The sequence below is a fragment of the Bos taurus genome, chromosome 5, assembly GCF_002263795.3.
Source record: "Bos taurus isolate L1 Dominette 01449 registration number 42190680 breed Hereford chromosome 5, ARS-UCD2.0, whole genome shotgun sequence".
Taxonomy (NCBI): Eukaryota; Metazoa; Chordata; class Mammalia; order Artiodactyla; family Bovidae; genus Bos; species Bos taurus.
In genome coordinates, this window is record NC_037332.1 from 99,645,455 (window position 1) to 99,663,975 (window position 18,521).

Below are 18,521 nucleotides of genomic sequence, written 5' to 3' on the forward strand. Positions count from 1 at the left end.
GCTTACTTTTCAGGTGTTTTTTTTTTAATTTCTCAGCAAATCCACAGGTAGATAGTCCCACTGTGTACATTAAAAATTGAGGCTCTGATAATAAAATTATTTGCTTGAAACATCAAATATAGTCAGAATTTGACTGAGAATTCAAATTAAACTTTGTCTAAGCCTCTAGAGACTTTAAACCTCCATTACTTTATCACTGTCACTAACAAAATCCTTTTTGGAAAGTTATCTTTCTCTTAATGTAGTTGAAGGTTGTACTCTTGAGTAATTCTAGCTGCACATATATCTAATTTTAATCTTTTACAAATGCCTACCTAGTTTTCCAAATAATAGTATCTATTTAAAAGTCTATGATTTGAGGACACCACCTTTATTGTAATCTAAATTTCTATATGTATTGATAAATTGACACTATTTCTGGCCTTTCTGTTCTATTTCTTTGGTCTGCCTATTTGTGTGTCATTACCAAGGACACTGTTTTACCTGGAGGCTTTTGAGGTATGTTTTAATAATTAGTAGGTTTAGTACTTCCTCATAACTATACTTTTACAGTCATATTGACTGTATATTATGTGCTAAGTTTCCCATATGAACTTCAGTGTCAACTTGGTCCATCTGTCATTGGATTTTTATTGGTATCACTTCAAATTTATAAATTAACTTAATAAAAGGTCTTAACCTAAACCAGAAAATAGCTTTATATTTTTGAAGCCTATTTTTTTGTGTTTCAGGAAATTTTTACACTTTTTTCATTAGATTTCTACAAGTAAAATTCTAACTTTAGAATACACAGACACACATACACACACATAAGTGTGTATATGTATTTTATCGAGTTAAGGAAGTATCTATACCTTTTTACTTTTTTCAAGAGTTCTATATATTCAATTTTTGCAGATGTTTCAGGTACATTTAGAAGGAAGGTATATTTTATATTATCAGTGTATAGTGGTCAGTTTGTGTCCAGAATATCTACCACATTGACTATATCATTTACATCATCTGTAATATAGCTTATTTTTTGTCCAAACTTTCTGTTTTATATTCAGAGTGACCTGTTAAGTCACTTTTTGTGAACACATTACTATGTATTTCTTCTTTCATTTCCTAGAATTTTTATATTATATACTCACTGTTATTTCCTAGATGAATTCAGTATTATTTAATCTTCACGGTAGCATTTGGCTTTTATCATTATAAAATGTCTTTCTTTGTCATTTAATTCTCATAGGTACATAGTATCAGAATTTCATCCATTGCTTTTTTTCACTTCCTTTTACCTTATAAATCTTAATTCATCTCTTAGCTTTTAGCTCTCTATTGCTTTCCTGAGCATCATTAACTTCTGCTTTATTTCAATATTTGTGTGTGTGTGCATTTCTTTTCATGACTGTATGAAAATATCTAATTTAATTTGTGGGACATATATAGTCTTCTTTAGCCTTATGGTTGTTTCCTTTTTTTAGGTGGATGACTTTTTGTAGGTAAAAATATTATATTTCACATTCTTGATTTTTTAAAGTGGCCTATATAGATGAAATCTGTTTTTTCTACTCCTATTTATCTAATAGAACTTCCCAAGTGGCAGCAGTGGTAAAGAATCTGCCTGCCAATACAGGAGACTCAAGAGATGCAGGCTGGATCCCTGAATTGGGAAGATCCCCTGGAATAGTGAATTGGCTACCCGCCTCAGTATTCTTGCCTAGAAAATTTCATGGACTGAGGAGTCTGGAGGGCTACTGTTCTTAGGCTTGCAAAGAGTAGGGCAATGCTGAGAGACTGAGCACAAGTGCATTTACTTAATGGTTAAGGTTCCTAGTTAGAGAGCTCCCTCTTCTGTCAGTTCTGCCCTATTCTTGACAGTTTCCTTCCTGGATGGTATATTGCGATAGAAGTAGGGAGGCCAAAGGGATGTCTTTCTTGTCTTTCATTTCCTCAGTAGTCTTAAATCCTCCAAATTAAATCTTTGCTTTTGTACTCACAGCTCTATGAGATATCACCCTATGTGTATTACCTGTTTCTCAGATAATAGGAAAAAAAAATACTAAGGAAAAAAAATGCTTTCCCAAGTTTCTCACTTCTTGTCTTCCATTTCAAACCTTTTTCCAGTTTTATAAACTACCGAGTCTCAACCTTTGTTAAGTATTTTGGAACTTACTGTTGCAGGTTTATCTTTATAGGTTCATTGTGTCTACACTTAAGCTATGTTCTCTATTTTCACTTTCTCATAGACAATTTTAAGGACTAATTTCCCTAACCAGCACCATAAGCATTCAGTGGTAGACTGGAGCAAGAACTCCTTAATATTGCTGTATTTCTACCTAGAGATAATTTGTTGGTTGTGGTGCTCCGTCTATGAAGATGATGAAAGAACATGGATCTTTTATCATTTTATTTGTTTCCTTTATTGCTTTTACAAATGAGAAGGAAGTTCGAGGGATATTTGGAATCAAGCAACCATCTTTGCTATATAAAACTGAGGATTTGGTAGTATTTACTACAGTACTCTTTCTTTCAGATCTTTACTTCAAATTTATTCCACACTCATAACCTCTAAAAGCCTGTATGGAAGATTCATGAGTTCGCAGTGAATGAGCATCTAACATGATAACCTGAGGCAGCTATGTTCTCCATGTATGCATTTGCTTTCTTATAGCCTCACTGTGTTCTCACTGTGTTATTATTTATTGTTTTAACAAACAAAAGGAGCTTTTAATGGCTGGAAAAAATGCAAGTCTAACCATTTTATTGTGCTCAATAAAGTAAAAACATACAGAGGAAGATTGTCACATTGGATTTTATAATGCAGGTTTTATAATAGGTAGTACAGACTGATATTAATAAGATACAACTGATTTTATACAGCAAAATTTGTAAGTACATTTACAACTGGTAAGATACAACCAGGAAAAGGATAAAGCGAAGTGCAGAGTAGCACTGATGTCCATATAGTCTTCTTTTACACATTTTGACAGGGGTTGGTGAACATTTGTCCAATCATTTGTCTTTGAAAATAAAGTGCTTTTGTAATGCAGTCAAACTATTAATTTATGTATTCTTTTGCACTACAAATCACAGAGTTGAGAAGTTTCAACAGAGACTAACTTACAATGTTGAAAATATTTACTATCCAGTTCTTTAGGGAAAGTTTTCCAACCCCTACACTAGGATAAAAGATGTTTCAAAAGTTCCAAAATTATGGAAATGAAAAAGTTGGTTTAAATGTTCCAAAGATTTCCAGGTTTAGATAATTGAAACAAATTGAAGGCTCCAATGAGAATACTCATGTAAAGCTTTTAATAAAGGCAGTGAATATAAGACAACAGGAGAAAGATAATTCAAAGAAACATCCAGAAACAAGCTACCCAATGTTCTTATTTGTCTGAAGATATGATTCATCATCTCTCTGGATGAAACTGCTAGTATTTATGCTGATGGATGTGTGTGGAAACTTGGTTACAGGACAGCTCAGGCAGTTTTCTGCTGAGACTGTTCACATAGTGAAGATTAAATATCTAATTCATTACTTCAAGCTTGCTAAGCTGCTAAGTCGCTTCAGTCGTGTCCAACTCTGTGCGACCCCAGAGACGGCAGCCCACCAGGCTCCCCCATCCCTGGGATCCTCCAGGCAAGAACACTGGAGTGGGTTGCCATTTCCTTCTCCAATGCATGAAAGTGAAAAGTGAAAGTGAAGTCGCTCAGTTGTGTCCGACTCTTAGTGACCCCATGGACTGTAGCCTACCCTGCTCCTCCGTCCATGGGATTTTCCAGGCAAGAGTACTGGAGTGGGGTGACATTGCCTTCTCTGTACTTCAAGCTTACGTTATCAATAAACAAATTGGTCATACATTCCACTCAGGAATTCTGAGCTTTAAAAAATTCATCATTAGTCATGAGTTAATTAGTTACTTGGTTGGTTAACTAATTGCCCTTATCATGGCCAACAGCCAATAAACAATTCTCAAGTCTTTCTGGAGGTAAGCAAAGAGTCCAGCTGTAAAATAACTGTATTTCATTAAGCAGATTTAGGTGTCACTTCCATGGCAGCTCAGTGGTAAAGAATTGATCTGCCAATGTAAGAGATGTGGGTTCAATACCTACGTTGGGAAGATCCCTTGGAGAAGGAAATGGCAACCCACTCCAGTATTCTTACCTGGGAAATCCCACGGACAAAGGAGCCTGACTGGCTACAGTCTATGGGGTTGAAAAAGAGTCAGACGATTTAGGGACTCAACAACAACAATAGAAAAACTTAGAGGTAATATATTGCAATTGAAAAGATTACTTATCATGACACATTTGAACTAAATTCTTAGTTATGAGGAATCAAAGGGCAGTATATAAATTCAATAAACAATGGAGTAGCAGTTACAGCATAGTTTTGGGGGATAAATTGTTGTGGTAACAGAGCTCTAAAATGACCCTCAGAGTATTCACTCCCTGGTGTGCACCTATATAATCCCTTCCAACTAAATTACAGGGGGGATTTGTGAATATGATGGGATGCTGCTGTAATTAGATTCCATTAAATGGCCAAAATAAAGCTGTTTTTCAGATGTAATTAAAGTTCCAAATTAGTCAACTCTCAGGTAACCAAAAGACAGATTATTATGGGGACACCTGACCTCATAAGGGAAACAATTAAAAGAGTGCTGTGCTTAGTCACTTAGTCATGTCCAACTCTTTGCGACTCCATGGGCTGTAGCCCACCACGCATCTCTGTCTGTGGGGATTCCCCAGGCAAGAATACTGGAGTGGGTTGCCATGCCCTCCTACAGGGGATCTTCCCAACCCAGGGATCCAACCCAGGTATCCCGCATTGCAGGCAGATTCTTTACCATCTGAGCCTCCAGGGAAGCCCAAAAGAGACATAGACATGATAAAGAGAGGAGTCAGGGGTGCTATTCCTTGTCCTGAAGAAGAAAGTAACCCTGGTGTGACTATCTATGCAGAGAGGAGTCCTTTGTAAGCTATGGGTATTAGTCTTACAAACATACAGAACAAATTTTTTTCAAAAGCTTGATTGAGCTTGAAAGAGGACTCTTGAGTTTTAGGTGAGAATACCACCTGGCCAAGAACTTGGTTTCAATCTAGTGAGACCCTGAACAAAGGCTATAGTTAAGCTGTGTCCAGTTCCAGATCCACAGATAGTGAGAGATAATAAACATGTGTGGTTTTAGGTTTCTACGTATAATTTGTTAGCCATCAATACATAACCCATATTGCATGCATTCAGGGTAATGAGTAACATATTCTGAGTGACAGAATTAAATGAAGAAAGACTGAAATGACTTATGGAAATACAGTTTTGTTATAGTGTGTGTTTTTCACACATTTCATTACCCTCTTACCTTTGCTTTATATCCAACAGTGAGATAGTCATTCACCTCGATCCTTCCAAATCAGCCCATTTCAGAGCAAAAAGCAGAAATCAAAATAAAAGTAAGTGACTCCTACAGAGAATATATCAGAAACATCATATCAGAAAGAAACAAAATTTTTGTGCAAAACCTTTCTATAAAAGGAATTGTTCCCATCCCAAGGAGTACAAAGAGATTTTCAGGATGAAGGAAACATAATTCAGGTAAGAGTGGGAGAAAAAATTAATAACAATGAAATGAGTCAGATGGTCCTGGATTGACTATAATTAATATGATGAGGCCAATAGTAAGAAGGACACTTTGCCATGGATGACTAGTAACATTTCTTTAAGCTAGCACTTTACATGATAATGCCCTGAAATTATCAGTTCAGTTCAGTTCAGTCATTCAGTCACATCTGACTCTTTGTGACCGCAGGGGTTGCAGCAGCCAGGCCTCCCGTTCATCACCAACTCCTGGAGTTTGCTCAAACTCATGTCCATCAAGTCAGTGATGCCATTCAACCATCTCATCCTCTGTTGTCCCCTTCTCCTTCCACCTTTCCCAGCATCAAGGTCATTTCCAATGAGTCATCTCTTCGTATCAGGTGACCAAAGTATTGGAGTTTCAGCTTCAGCATCAGTCCTTCCAATGAATATTCAGGACTGATTTCCTTTAGGATGGGCTGGTTAGATCTCCTTGCAGTCCAAGGGACTCTCAAGAGTCTTCTCCACACCACAGTTCAAAAGCATCAATTCTTCAGCACTCAGCTTTCTTTATAGTCCAACTCTCATATCCATACATGACTACTGGAAAAACCATAGCTTTGACTAGATGGACATTTGCTGGCAAAGTAATGTCTCTGCTTTTTAATATGCTGTCTAGCTTGGTCATAGATTTTCTTTCAAGGAGCAAGCATCTTTTAATTTTATGGCTGCAGTCACCATCTGCAGTGATTTTGGAGCCCCGCAAAATGAAATCTGTCACTGTTTCCATTATTTCCCTATCTATTTGCCATGAAATGATGGGACTGGATGCCATGATCTTAGTTTTCTGAATTTTTTCTGAAAAAGCTGAGTTTTAAGTCAGCTTTTTCACTCCCCTCTTTCACTTTCATCAAGAGGCTCTTTAGTTCTTCACTTTCTGCCATAAGCATGGTGTCTTCTGCATATCTGAGGTTATTGATATTTCTCCCAGAAATCTTGTTTCCAGCTTGTGCTTCATCCAGTCCAGCATTTCTCATGATGTACTTTGAATATAAGTTAAATAATTAGGGTGACAATATACAGCCTGACATACTCCTTTCCCAATTTGGAACCAGTCTGTTGTTCCATGTTCCGTTCTAACTGTTGCTTCTTGACCTGCATACAGGTTTCTCAGGAGGCAGGTCAGATGGTCTGGTATTCCCATCTCTTTAAGAATTTTCCATAGTTTGTTGTGATCCACACAGTCAAAGGCTTTGGCACAGTCAGTAAAACAGAATTAAATGTTTTTCTGGAAATCTTGTGCTTTATCGATGGTCCAACGGATGTTGGCAATTTGATCTCTGGTTCCTCTGCCTTTCTAAATCCAGTTTGAACATCTGGAAGTTCATGGTTCATGTACTGTTGAAGTCTGGCTCGGAGCATTTTGAGCATTACTTTGTAGTATGTGAGATGAGTGCAATCGTGTGGTAGTTTGAACATTATTTGGCATTGCCTTTCTTTGGGATTGAAATGAAAACTAACCTTTTCCAGTCCTGTGGCCACTGCTGAGTTTTCCAAGTTTCCTGGCATTTGAGTGCAGCACTTTCACAACATCGTCTTTTAGGATTTGAAATAGCTCAACTAGAATTCCATCAACTGCACTAGCTTTGTAGTGATACTTCCTAAGGCCCAATTGACTTTGCATTCCAGGATATCTGGCTCTAGGTGAGTGATCACACCATTGTGATTATCTGGCTCATGATGATCTTTTTTGTACAGTTCATCTGTGTATTCTTGCCACCTCTTCTTAATATCTTCTCCTTCTGTTAGGTCCATTCAATTTCTGTCCTTTATTGAGCCCATCTAAGCACAAAATGTTCCCTTAGTATCTCTAATTTTCTTGAAGCAATCTCTCATCTTTCCCATTCTATTGTTTTGCTCTATTTCTTTGCATTGATCACTGAAGAAGGTTTTCTTATCTCTCCATCCTTTGAAAATCTGCATTCAAATGGGTATATCTTCCATTTTCTCTTTTGCCTTTAGCTTTTCTTCCCTCCACAGTTCTTTGTAAGGCCTCCTCAGACAGCCATTTTGCTTTTTTGCATTTCTTTTTCTTGTAGATGGTCTTGATCACTGCCTCCTATACAATATCACGAACCTCCATCCACAGTTCTTCAGGCACTCTTTCTATCAGATCTAATCCCTTGAATCTATTTCTAACTTCCACTGTATAATTGTAAGGGATTTGATTTAGATCATGCCTTAATGGTTTAGTGGTTTTCCCTACTTTTTTCAATTTAAGTCTGAATTTTGCAATAAGTATTTCATTATCTGAACCTCAGTTAGCTCCCAGTCTGAAATGATATGGGAGCTGAAATGATATGGGATATAGGAGCTGATGATATGGATATGATATGGGATGATATGGATATGATATGGGAGCTGAAGAAAACCTCTCAGCTATCTTTAGAAGGCAACAGGAATTTTCCTTTCTCAGTGAAGACAACTTTGAAATAGATTATTCTTTGAAATTAGATATAATCTGTAACATTTAACACCTTCTGTTTCCTCATTGCTCTTGTGATATTGTAATAAATTTTCATGAGTTCTCAGTAAAAAAAAAGCGATTGAACTATGTAAAATTCATAGAGTGATGATGTTAGAATAGCAATTTCAACCTATGCCTGAATGTAGCTATAAGAACACAGTTGATATTCATCCTTGACAAAAATTATGAAAATTCTATTATTTCCTGCATAGAAAATAAACTTAGATCTATGCATATCCTATGCAGAAATATATTTCCTACATTTTTTCTCCTTAGGAAAAACAAACAAACAAGCAAAATACTCAGAGGAAATTTTTTTGTGTAGGAAGAGGACAGATTGATTGGACAATTGGAACAGAAAACTGTTTTCTTAATAAGCTTGTCTATACTGATCTTTATAAATGCAATTTTAAAACTATATTGTTACAAAAATGACACAGACAGCAAAGGCAAAACATTTTAAATATGTAGAAAGTGCAATGCACGTCCAAGTTAAATACCTGAAAGATGTTACAGCTATCCTGTGTTTTTCATAGTATAACCTAAGTGCTTTTTCCTAAGTCAATCTTCATACAAGAACAAAGGTTTCAAGTTGTATTACTATTATAATTGTATTTTGAGAAATAAAACATGAGAGGTTCTTATCTCTTCCTGACTCTTTGTATTTTGAAAATCAACCTTGAGCTCTTAATTATAATCATTTAATTGAAATACAAAAGAAGAGCACAAATAGAGATGTCAGTACAAATTTCTTTAGATGTATATTCAACAGTTATTTTTTAAAAGAGGGAATTGGGTTTTGATATTTCTGAGGTCGGAAAAAACCTATTCAGGTCACAAGCATCACAACTCATCATGTTCCCTTCCCTTCACTGACCCACTCAGAAACCCCTCAATAAAAAAGCCTGCTTGCTCCCTGTCCTCTTAAATACTAAATGTCCAGTGTTTTACCACATGCCATTTAGGAAAAGATCTTGGGGATTGATCAGAAATTGAAATCTTAAATGCACATGTAAGAGTGGCTTTTTCTACTGTCAGATGCTGGGAGGGATTGGGGGTAAGAGGAGAAGGGGACGACAGAGGATGAGATGGCTGGATGGCATCACTGACTCAATGGACGTGAGTATGAGTGAACTCTGGGAGTTGGTGATGGACAGGGAGGCCTGGCGTGCTGCGATTCATGGGGTCGAAAAGAGTCGGACATGACTGAGCGACTGATCTGATCTGATCTGAAGCATAAGGCAAGAAAGATACTTGAAAAAACAAAAAATAAGACTGTATATTCATGTGATCAGAGCTTGGGTTCCCCTTCCCCTTGGAAAATGTGAAGGCAATCTTGTAAGATCACATACTTGGATATAACTTTCCAATTGTTCTGCAGAACTTGGTAGCATCAAGATAAGACACACAAATGTGTTACTTAACCCTTGTGATACATATGAAGAAATTATTATATGGCACGTTCAGGTCTAAATTAGAATTTATAGATGAATAGATATTCACCAAAAACTTAAAACAAACACTAAAATTATTTTTACTTTCAGAGGAAAAAAGATGAGGATGGGACTTTCCAATTTAGCACACCATACAAAGAACTAATATGATGTTAATATATATTGTTTGGCCTGAATTAAGTTTTATTTAAATTTCAGCAGAGATAATTTCCAAAAATAGATGCATAAATTGTTAAATCCATACCATATACATTGAACATTCATTAAATTATTTATCTTAACTCTATAATTTCAGGTGTAGGTACACAAATTTCATCAATTTTAAAACACAGGGCAAAATTTTAAATTGTAACTATATATGTTGATGAATTAGGCATACTGTCTTAGTTATTGTTATGTTGTATACCTAAAACTAACATAATGTTATATACCAATTGTATAGTGATAAAAAATTTAAATATATATTTTCAAATACATGAAAAGTATATGATTGATAAAACACAATTTGGGAAATTTCAAAGATCCCAGAGGTAGGTAATACAATTTGTAACCATTCTAAGTAATACTGAATTTCCATTGCACAACACTTCTGCCCCCAAGAAACATCTAAATAAGCTGTTGTTTACAGATATAACGAAACTTCTTTTCACAGTGTGCATCCAAAATCCTTCCTCTTGGGGTATACATAATGCAGTTCTTTGGATTTACAGATTTAAGGAAAGGAAGTCTGCAATGAAGAAGAAAATTTTAATATACAAGAACAGGAAATGAAAAGGTTCAAGGATGCTGTTCTTGCTAAATGATAGAATTAGGGAACATTTAAAAGCATTTGAATGAGATATTACATCTTGAGTCATTATCTTCTTCATTCAAGTCATTTTTCACAATTTCAGAGTACAATGTTACCAAAACACAGTATGCTCAATAATCAATAGCATTGAGATGGGATTTTTTGATTTTGTTGTTGTTTTTAATAATTTTGATATGTGTTATTCTTTGCTTCTATGTTAATTAAAGATGTATTAACTAAGTCTAGTCCAAGAAAAAATCAGATTATAAAATTTCTCAATGTATGATGCTGTTAAATCTCATATTTAAGAATGAAAATGAGATTTGAAGCTTATAAATATACAGGAAATAAACCCAGAATATTTGAAACATGGGTCAATGCTGAGAATATCAGTCTCCACCAGAATAAGAAAAATAATGGACATACTGTTTTCTCCGGACTGCTTTCATACATGTGAGATTCTGTACATATGCATACATATCCAAGTACTTGTACCAAGGCAGGAAACAAAACCATATGTCGAAAGCTCTTGAGCAAACACTTGGATGCTGTGGATGTGGTTAAAAATTTTATTATGTTGTATCTATTCTCTTTTTTATAGTTTCATGCCCAAAATAGGATACCTTAGTTATAATGGTTCTGGATATTCAATTCTCTGATCAGATCTAAGGATAAACTCAAAAAGAACAGGAAAAAAGGTTTTGGTACCAGAAACTTACAGATCTTGGGAGAGAGTAGAATTGTCCTCCCACAACCAGGCATGATGTTCTTCATCATAAGAAAGCCCAATCCAGTAAAAACTGGTACTGAACTTCATAAAAGCCTGCATGGAAACAGAGACCAACATATTAATCTATTTTGAATCTACTCTAGGAATCACGTACTTTTAAGGGGGCCAGTGTCCACATCAGTTTTTCAATTATACCCACTAAAATAATTTTTAACTTCTAATTTGGGAAAAGGAGTCAGTCACATGCCTACTATTTCTCATTCATCAAGCGCATTCATTTATGGAGGGAAAAAAAACCCCACAAAAATCTCACTTCTTGAAGGAATGAAAGATGTCATAAAAGGTATGAGAGTTTTCATGGAACACTTCCTTCAAATGGGATCAATAATCAAATCTGATCCCAAATCAACCGCGTCTGGAGGGATAAATCTTTACCACAGTTTCTTCAGGAAGCTACAGAACTTTTTATTAAGAGTTGGGTTATTATTTTATAATATTCTACATATTCATTTCACATTATACCTGAGTGATAGCAAATGTTGTATAATTACAAAATCAGTTATAAATTCACTTGAACTAAAAGTTTAAAGTTTTTGGAATAAAACTAATGACCTATTATCTCTTCTTTGAATACTCTCTAAACACTTTCTTATATTTTATCTGTCAGCACTCCTATAATGTAAACCTTAAAGAAAGTTTGGCTCAATTTTATGGTGGTTTCAAAGTATAGGAAATTAGTTCAAATATAATCATCCATTTACTATCTGATTAAAGACTTGAATCAAAGTATAGATAATATATTTTTCTGGGTCAAATAAAATGTAGAAAATAAGAATTAAATACTTACCGGTTCATTTCTGGTTTGTATCTGAAGTAGACTGGAATTATGAGAAACACAAAAATCCCTACCGTCTTTCCATGTTTTTAATTCATTAGAAATGAAATAACAGTTGCATTGGTAGCCAATCCACTTTTCTTGGCAAGAATAACAGCCAGATCCTAAGAGAAAAAATAAAACATGACTTGATGACATTGGAGATCCAGTTTCTTTTCAGTGCTACTTTCTCATTCAAAAAGCATTTGTTATTTATTAATTGTGTCTACAAATATTCTTTGAGAATTTACTGCATACACTACACATCAGCAGATATTTACCTAAACAACCCAGACATGACTCTTCTTCTTCATGGAGATTATATTCTAGAGAGAGAGAATTGCATACATTTTAGTCTTTATGAACTATTTTTAATGCTAATCTGGGTAAGTATACACAAGAAATTCACTGTGTTCAAATAAACAGTATAGCAGATTGTAGGATGTGAGGTGATTAGAAGAACCCTTTTTAAGGCAGTGATCCAAAGCTGATTTTTTCTATGTAATTAAAAGTAAACTAGATGAAAGAAGTATTAAAATGAAAAAAGAATTATAGCATATTTTCTGAGAGAAAAATTCTGCATATTTTATTTTCAAAATGATGATAAATAATATGATTAGCCAGAAGTCTGACCACCAAATATATTAGTGATGGTGTCTTCAGTATTGACCATCCTTGGTGATAAAAGTTCTATGACATGGCAGGCACTCAAATCTTTGTCAAATAAACAATTTTGAGGGTGTAGAGTAGAATGGTGGTTAACAAGGGCTGAGATATGGGGGAAATAGTGAGATGTTGGTCAAAAGGTACATGGAAATTTCCTGGTGGTCCAGTGGTTAAAACTCAGTGCTTTCACTGCTGAGTACCTGGGTCCAATCTGTGATAGTGGAACTAAAATCCCAAAAGCTGTGAGGTGAGGCCAAAAACAATTAAAAAAAAAAAAATAGAAGCTTTCAGTTAGAAGATGAATTCATTCTGGGAATCTACTGTGCACCATTATAACTAGAGCTAACAGTATTGTGGTATAAATACTCGTGAATTGCTGCAGGAGTAGTTCTTAAATGTTTTTACCACAAACAGAAATGATAGTTGTGTGACATGATGGAGGCAGTAGCTAGTGCTACAGTGGTAATAATATTATAGTAATAAGTACATCAAATCAACACATTGCAGACATTAAACTTATACAACATCATTTGTCAATTGCTATCTTAATTGTATCTTAATAAAGCCAGGAAAATGCTCAGGAAAAAAAAATATGAATGAAGATGCTATACGAACAAAGAAGACAGTAAAACAACTTGGAGAGTGTTTGAGACAAAAAAAAAACAACAGCTAGGTCTTTGAGCTGACTTTCACAGGTTAAGTGTTAAGTAGGGTTTAGAACTGCAAAAATCTCCATGCTGCTTTCTGAGTTATGGAAGAAGCAGAGGTAAAGGTAAAGAGATATAAATGTATGGGTTATAAACAAACACAATAAGGTAATTAGGATTGGCTATAATATTTACTTTAATGTAAGTATCCTGTATATATATAATATAAATATAAAAATATAATGTATTTTTTATTTGCTACTTAAACATGAACACTTCACATTGAAAAAATTTTTTTCAGGGTAATATTTTCCTTATTATTTAAATATACAAATAATACTTATTTGATGAAATCTAATAAATTCTTATGTGAACAATGAAAGAAGACTATCCTACAACAAGCAGGCAAGTTTTGATGACTATAATATTCCATCAAGCTTCTGTATGAGAAAAACAGGAAACTTCTTATTTTATTCTTTATCAACAAGAAAGATTTCCAAAGTAGGAGCTCTACCTTCCTGAAGATCTGCAGAGGGTCCAGGCTGAACACTTCGTTTAGTAAGTGCTGGAAGAAATTATTAGAAATTTACTTTATCAGACACTGTTTTATGAAATAACAAAATACTCCACATTAGAAAAATCAAACTTTTATTATAAGATAGTTTCATGACAATTTTGATCTTGACTAGGAAAACTTACAATTTTTTAACAGAACTCCCAAAGCAGCCATCAACACAAGGCATATTACTCCTAAGACCCCAGAGATCAACCTCCATGCAGTGGTCCGAAAAGCTATAAAGAAAGATGGGATAATAATTTAAAGATCAAATACAGGAGTTCTTAAAGGCAGAAACCAGTGAGAGAATCCAAAAGGTTCTTTGGTTTGATAACCCATTTTGCCAGTAAAATGTTTGAAAATGAAGACAGTCCATTGAGAAGTCTATCCAATACCAATATTTCAATATGATGTACTTTGTTCTTCATTGAGATTTTCAGTACCTTTTCTTCTTTATCAGTTCTGTCTCAGTACAATGTATTTACCATTTACTTTTTAATTTGAAAAGAAGCTTAGAGATCTGTAGTAAAAAGAGACAAACAGGCACTAAGTTCCATTTTATGGACTCAACTCTTTGCGACTCCACGGACTGTGGCTCACTTGTTTTCTCAGTCCATGGAATTATCCAGGTAAGAACACTGGAGTGGGTGCCATTCCCTTTTCCAGGGGATCTTCCCAACCCAGGGATTGAACATGGGTTTCCCTCATTGTAGGCAGACTCTTTACTGTCTGAGCCACCAGGATAACCCTGATATATTGATAACAAACTTATATTAGTAACAACAACATAAGCATCACAAGGTGGAGCACATGATTCCCATTAGGTAGGTAGGAAAACCTAGGATAATTTTCCTGGTAAATTTATATCTCAATCAGAATTTAGAGCTATCCTGGTCAAAATCCACTCTTTAAATCTGTTTTGAGAATACTTCACAAAATCATCTCTAAGTGACAGAGTGAAGAATCAGAAAAATGAAATTAAAAAGTGCTAATATATGAGAAACTTAAAACTGTACACATTTTTTCTTAACATGTTGCCCAAAATTAGCCATACCCATGAGATATATTTTTGGTTATTTTTATTTTTTCACTTTATGACTTGGGCTGCACATACCTGCCATGTGAGATGTTGTCTAATGTCGACGCAGATAAGGCACTGTGGATGCTTGTTCAAGGATAGTGAGGTTAGTCCATGGAGCTAAGCTGGAGGCTACCAAAACCCCAAAAGTTGTGAAGAAATTTTAAAAAAGAAGAACTGTGAATCAACATGTGCTTGTATCTTCTGCTGACGAGACAAGGATGTGTAGTATGAACAAGAAGCAGTAAAATCGCTATCTTCTAAAATGCTTCTGGAACCGCAATACAGGAAATTCTCACTGAACCTCATAATGCAGACCATTTGACTATCACAAAATAAGGTCAGAGGAAAGTTTTTTTTTAATGTTCAAACATCAAAGTCATCTAAAGAGTTACTTGGAAAATGGAATATATGGGCAAACCAAAGGAAAATTTACTTAGTACAAAAAAATTTGCACAGAATTTTCCATTTTTATTCGTAAAAAATGTTTATTATTTACCTCGTGTCAAACATGAAGCACATGAAATATGTTAGCTTATTTTTCCCCTGAATGTGACTTAACAATAAAGATAGATAAATATGCTTATTTTACCAATGAGAAAAGTAAGGTAAGGTATAGTAAAGCTAGGTCACATGTCTGAAACGCTGGTAGTCTTTCTCTAGAGCACACATGAGATGAATTTCAAATTAAGCCTCTCTCTCCATCTATGTTTTCTTAATTTTCATTTATTTCCTTTAGTACAGAGTGGTTGGAACTTTTCAGCTCTCATGCTGTACTTCTCATTCTTGCCTTATTAACCCAAGTATGGAAGGCAAAATAAAAACGGTGGAATCAGAGGGACGTCTCCCCTCGTCTCCTTCTTCTTCTCTCACTCTTTCTCTCTCCCTCATTTAATTCTCTAACTCCGTGGTAAAAATCCATCAAAGATTGGTCCAGTCCAACAATGTAAATGTCAAGACACAAATAAGATAACTGAATGCACTCATGCATATACACACAAAAGATATAGATAGATAAACAGATAGATGGATAGCGTAGAAGATGGATACAGATAGGTAGACATATCTACATGTGTATACATATATGTTGGAGAAGGCAATGGCACCCCACTCCAGCCCTCTTGCCTGGAAAATCCCATGGATAGGGGAGCCTGGTGGGCTGCAGTCCATGGGGTCGCTAAGAGTCGGACACGACTGATCGACTTCACTTTCACTTTCATGCATTGGAGAAGGAAATGCCAACCCACTCCAGTGTTCTTGCCTGGAGAATCCCAGGGCAGGAGAGCCTGATGGGCTGACGTCTATGGGGTCACACAGAGTCAGACACGACTGAAGTGACTTAGCAGTAGCAGCATTCATATATGTGTATATTTTATATACGTATGTGTGCTCAGTTGCTCATTCGTATCTAACCCTGTGTGACTCCATGGACTGTAGCCCGCCAGACTCCTCTGCCCTGAAATTCTCTAGGCAAGAATACTGGAGTGGGTTGCCACTTCCTCCTCCAGGGTATCTTCCTGACCCAGGGATTGAACTCATGTCTCCAGCATCTGCTACACTGTACATGGATTCTTTACTGCTGAGCCACCAGGGAAGTCAGGTGATTAAAGAGGACTTTATATGCATATATGTGTACATTATATATAAGTATAAAATCCTCTAATTTTCTCTGTGCTGTCAGCACTGGTTGATTGATCCCTTTTTGCACAAGGGCAGTTGAATTGTTTTTGTACCAATTTCCCTACCATTCATCTCCACTTGAAGCAAATGTTATCACTTCCCCCTTCCCATATCCCTTGGAATATTTGTAAACTATGGTAAATCAGCAAGTGCAAATTTTCCCTCTTAGAACTGCTGAAAGTTTTGCTGCTCCCGCCTGGCAGTCCAGAAGTGCTGAGGAATTCTCACCGGGATGGCCCTAACCAATGAGTCTCAGTATTTGCTCTAATTCAGCAACTGTGACTTGAATGTGAGGCAGTTTTTGAACATTATATTTTTCCCCATTCACCAGATTCACTCAACAGTGTTAGCCTCCAGTCTCCTCCTCTAGTATCTGGATTAAGAGAGTGACCTTTATTGTGTTCTACATTCTCTTTCCTGAATTAACACTTCCTCCTTTATCCACACACATTCCAAATATGCTTTTCACTCAAACCTTTATCAGGAGGGGTCTGATCCAGAAAGAACCCAAACTGAAGCTCCACTGAAATGTCAGCTTCACTTAAGTGTTTGTTTCTCCTTGCAGAAAATGCAGGTCTCTCAGCAGAATCTCCTCTCCCCAAGTAGGGGAGGAGATTCTTCACTTACAGAACTACAAATTTTCTTCCCTGTAGTTTACTCATGCCCTTGATCAGTGCCCATGTTGACTTCAGTAACTAAAAGACCATTCAAACCTGAACCAAGAGTTGGAGAAAATAAATGAATGTCCATGTAATTATGAAGTCTCTTCCTTGCTTATCAATGTTCCAGAATATAGGAAGTAACAGTTAGAACTGGACATGGAACAACAGACTGATTCCAAATAGGAAAAGGAGTACATCAAGGCTGTATATTGTCACCCTGTTTATTTAACCTATATGCAGAGTACATCATGAGAAACGCTGGACTGGAAGAAACACAAGCTGGAATCAAGATTGCCGGGAGAAATATCAATAACCTCAGATATGCAGATGACACCACCCTTATGGCAGAAAGTGAAGAGGAATTAAAAAGCCTCTTGATGAAAGTGAAAGTAGAGAGTGAAAAAGTTGGCTTAAAGCTCAACATTCAGAAAACGAAGATCATGGCATCCGGTCCCATCACTTCATGGGAAATAGATGGGGAAACAGTGGAAACAGTGTCAGACTTTATTTTTCTGGGCTCCAAAATCACTGCAGATGGTGACTGCAGCCATGAAATTAAAAGACACTTACTCCTTGGAAGGAAAATTATGACCAACCTAGATAGCATATTCAAAAGCAGACATTACTTTGCCAACAAAGGTTCGTCTAGTCAAGGCTATGGTTTTTCCTCTGGTCATGTATGGATGTGAAAGTTGGACTGTGAAGAAGGCTGAACGCCGAAGAATTGATGCTTTTGAACTGTGGTGTTGGAGAAGACTCTTGAGAGTCCCTTAGACTGCAAGGAGATCCAACCAGTCCACTCTGAAGGAGATCAGCCCTGGGATTTCTTTGGAAGGAATGATGCTAAAGCTGAAACTCCAGTACTTTGGCTACTTCATGTGAAGAGTTGATTCATTGGAAAAGACTCTGATGCTGGGAGGGATTGGGGGCAAGAGGAGAAGGGGATGACAGAGGATGAGATGGCTGGATGGCATCACTGACTCGATGGAAGTGAGTTTGAATGAACTCTGGGAGTTGGTGATGGACAGGGAGGCCTGGCGTGCTTCGATTCATGGGGTTGCAAAGAGTTGGACATGACTGAGAGACTGATCTGATCTGATCTGATCTGATATATTTCAAGGGTCCCAAATGAGAAATTTGTTTTGACCTCACCACTTGGAAAATGGGTGCATTCTCTGGGTGGAAAGAAATTTGCTAGCATCAAGTTGCAAATTATTTTCTTTTTCAGAGAGAGGAAGAATTCCCTGGGAAAAGAAAAAAAGAAAGATTCTGAACTAATAAAATCTTTGCA

General features: G+C 36.1%; 1 protein-coding gene across 6 annotated transcripts in view; it reads right to left on the bottom strand.

The window, feature by feature from the left end:
• Positions 1-15,124, bottom strand: part of KLRD1 (killer cell lectin-like receptor subfamily D, member 1) — a 36,987-nt gene extending 21,863 nt beyond the window's left edge. For 2 of the 6 annotated variants that reach the window (XR_009494390.1, XR_009494389.1), the window contains exons 1-7: positions 14,925-15,124; positions 13,954-14,046; positions 13,769-13,819; positions 12,223-12,267; positions 11,915-12,066; positions 11,057-11,160; positions 5,352-10,274 (exon numbers count right to left, since the gene is read on the bottom strand). Coding sequence is in view for 3 of the 6 variants with exons in the window: in NM_001002890.1 (NP_001002890.1) it covers positions 10,154-10,274; positions 11,057-11,160; positions 11,915-12,066; positions 12,223-12,267; positions 13,769-13,819; positions 13,954-14,046; positions 14,925-14,931 (573 nt within the window). In the remaining 3 variants the exon portion in view is untranslated. 6 annotated transcript variants of the gene reach the window in all.
• Positions 15,125-18,521: the final 3,397 nt, after the last annotated feature.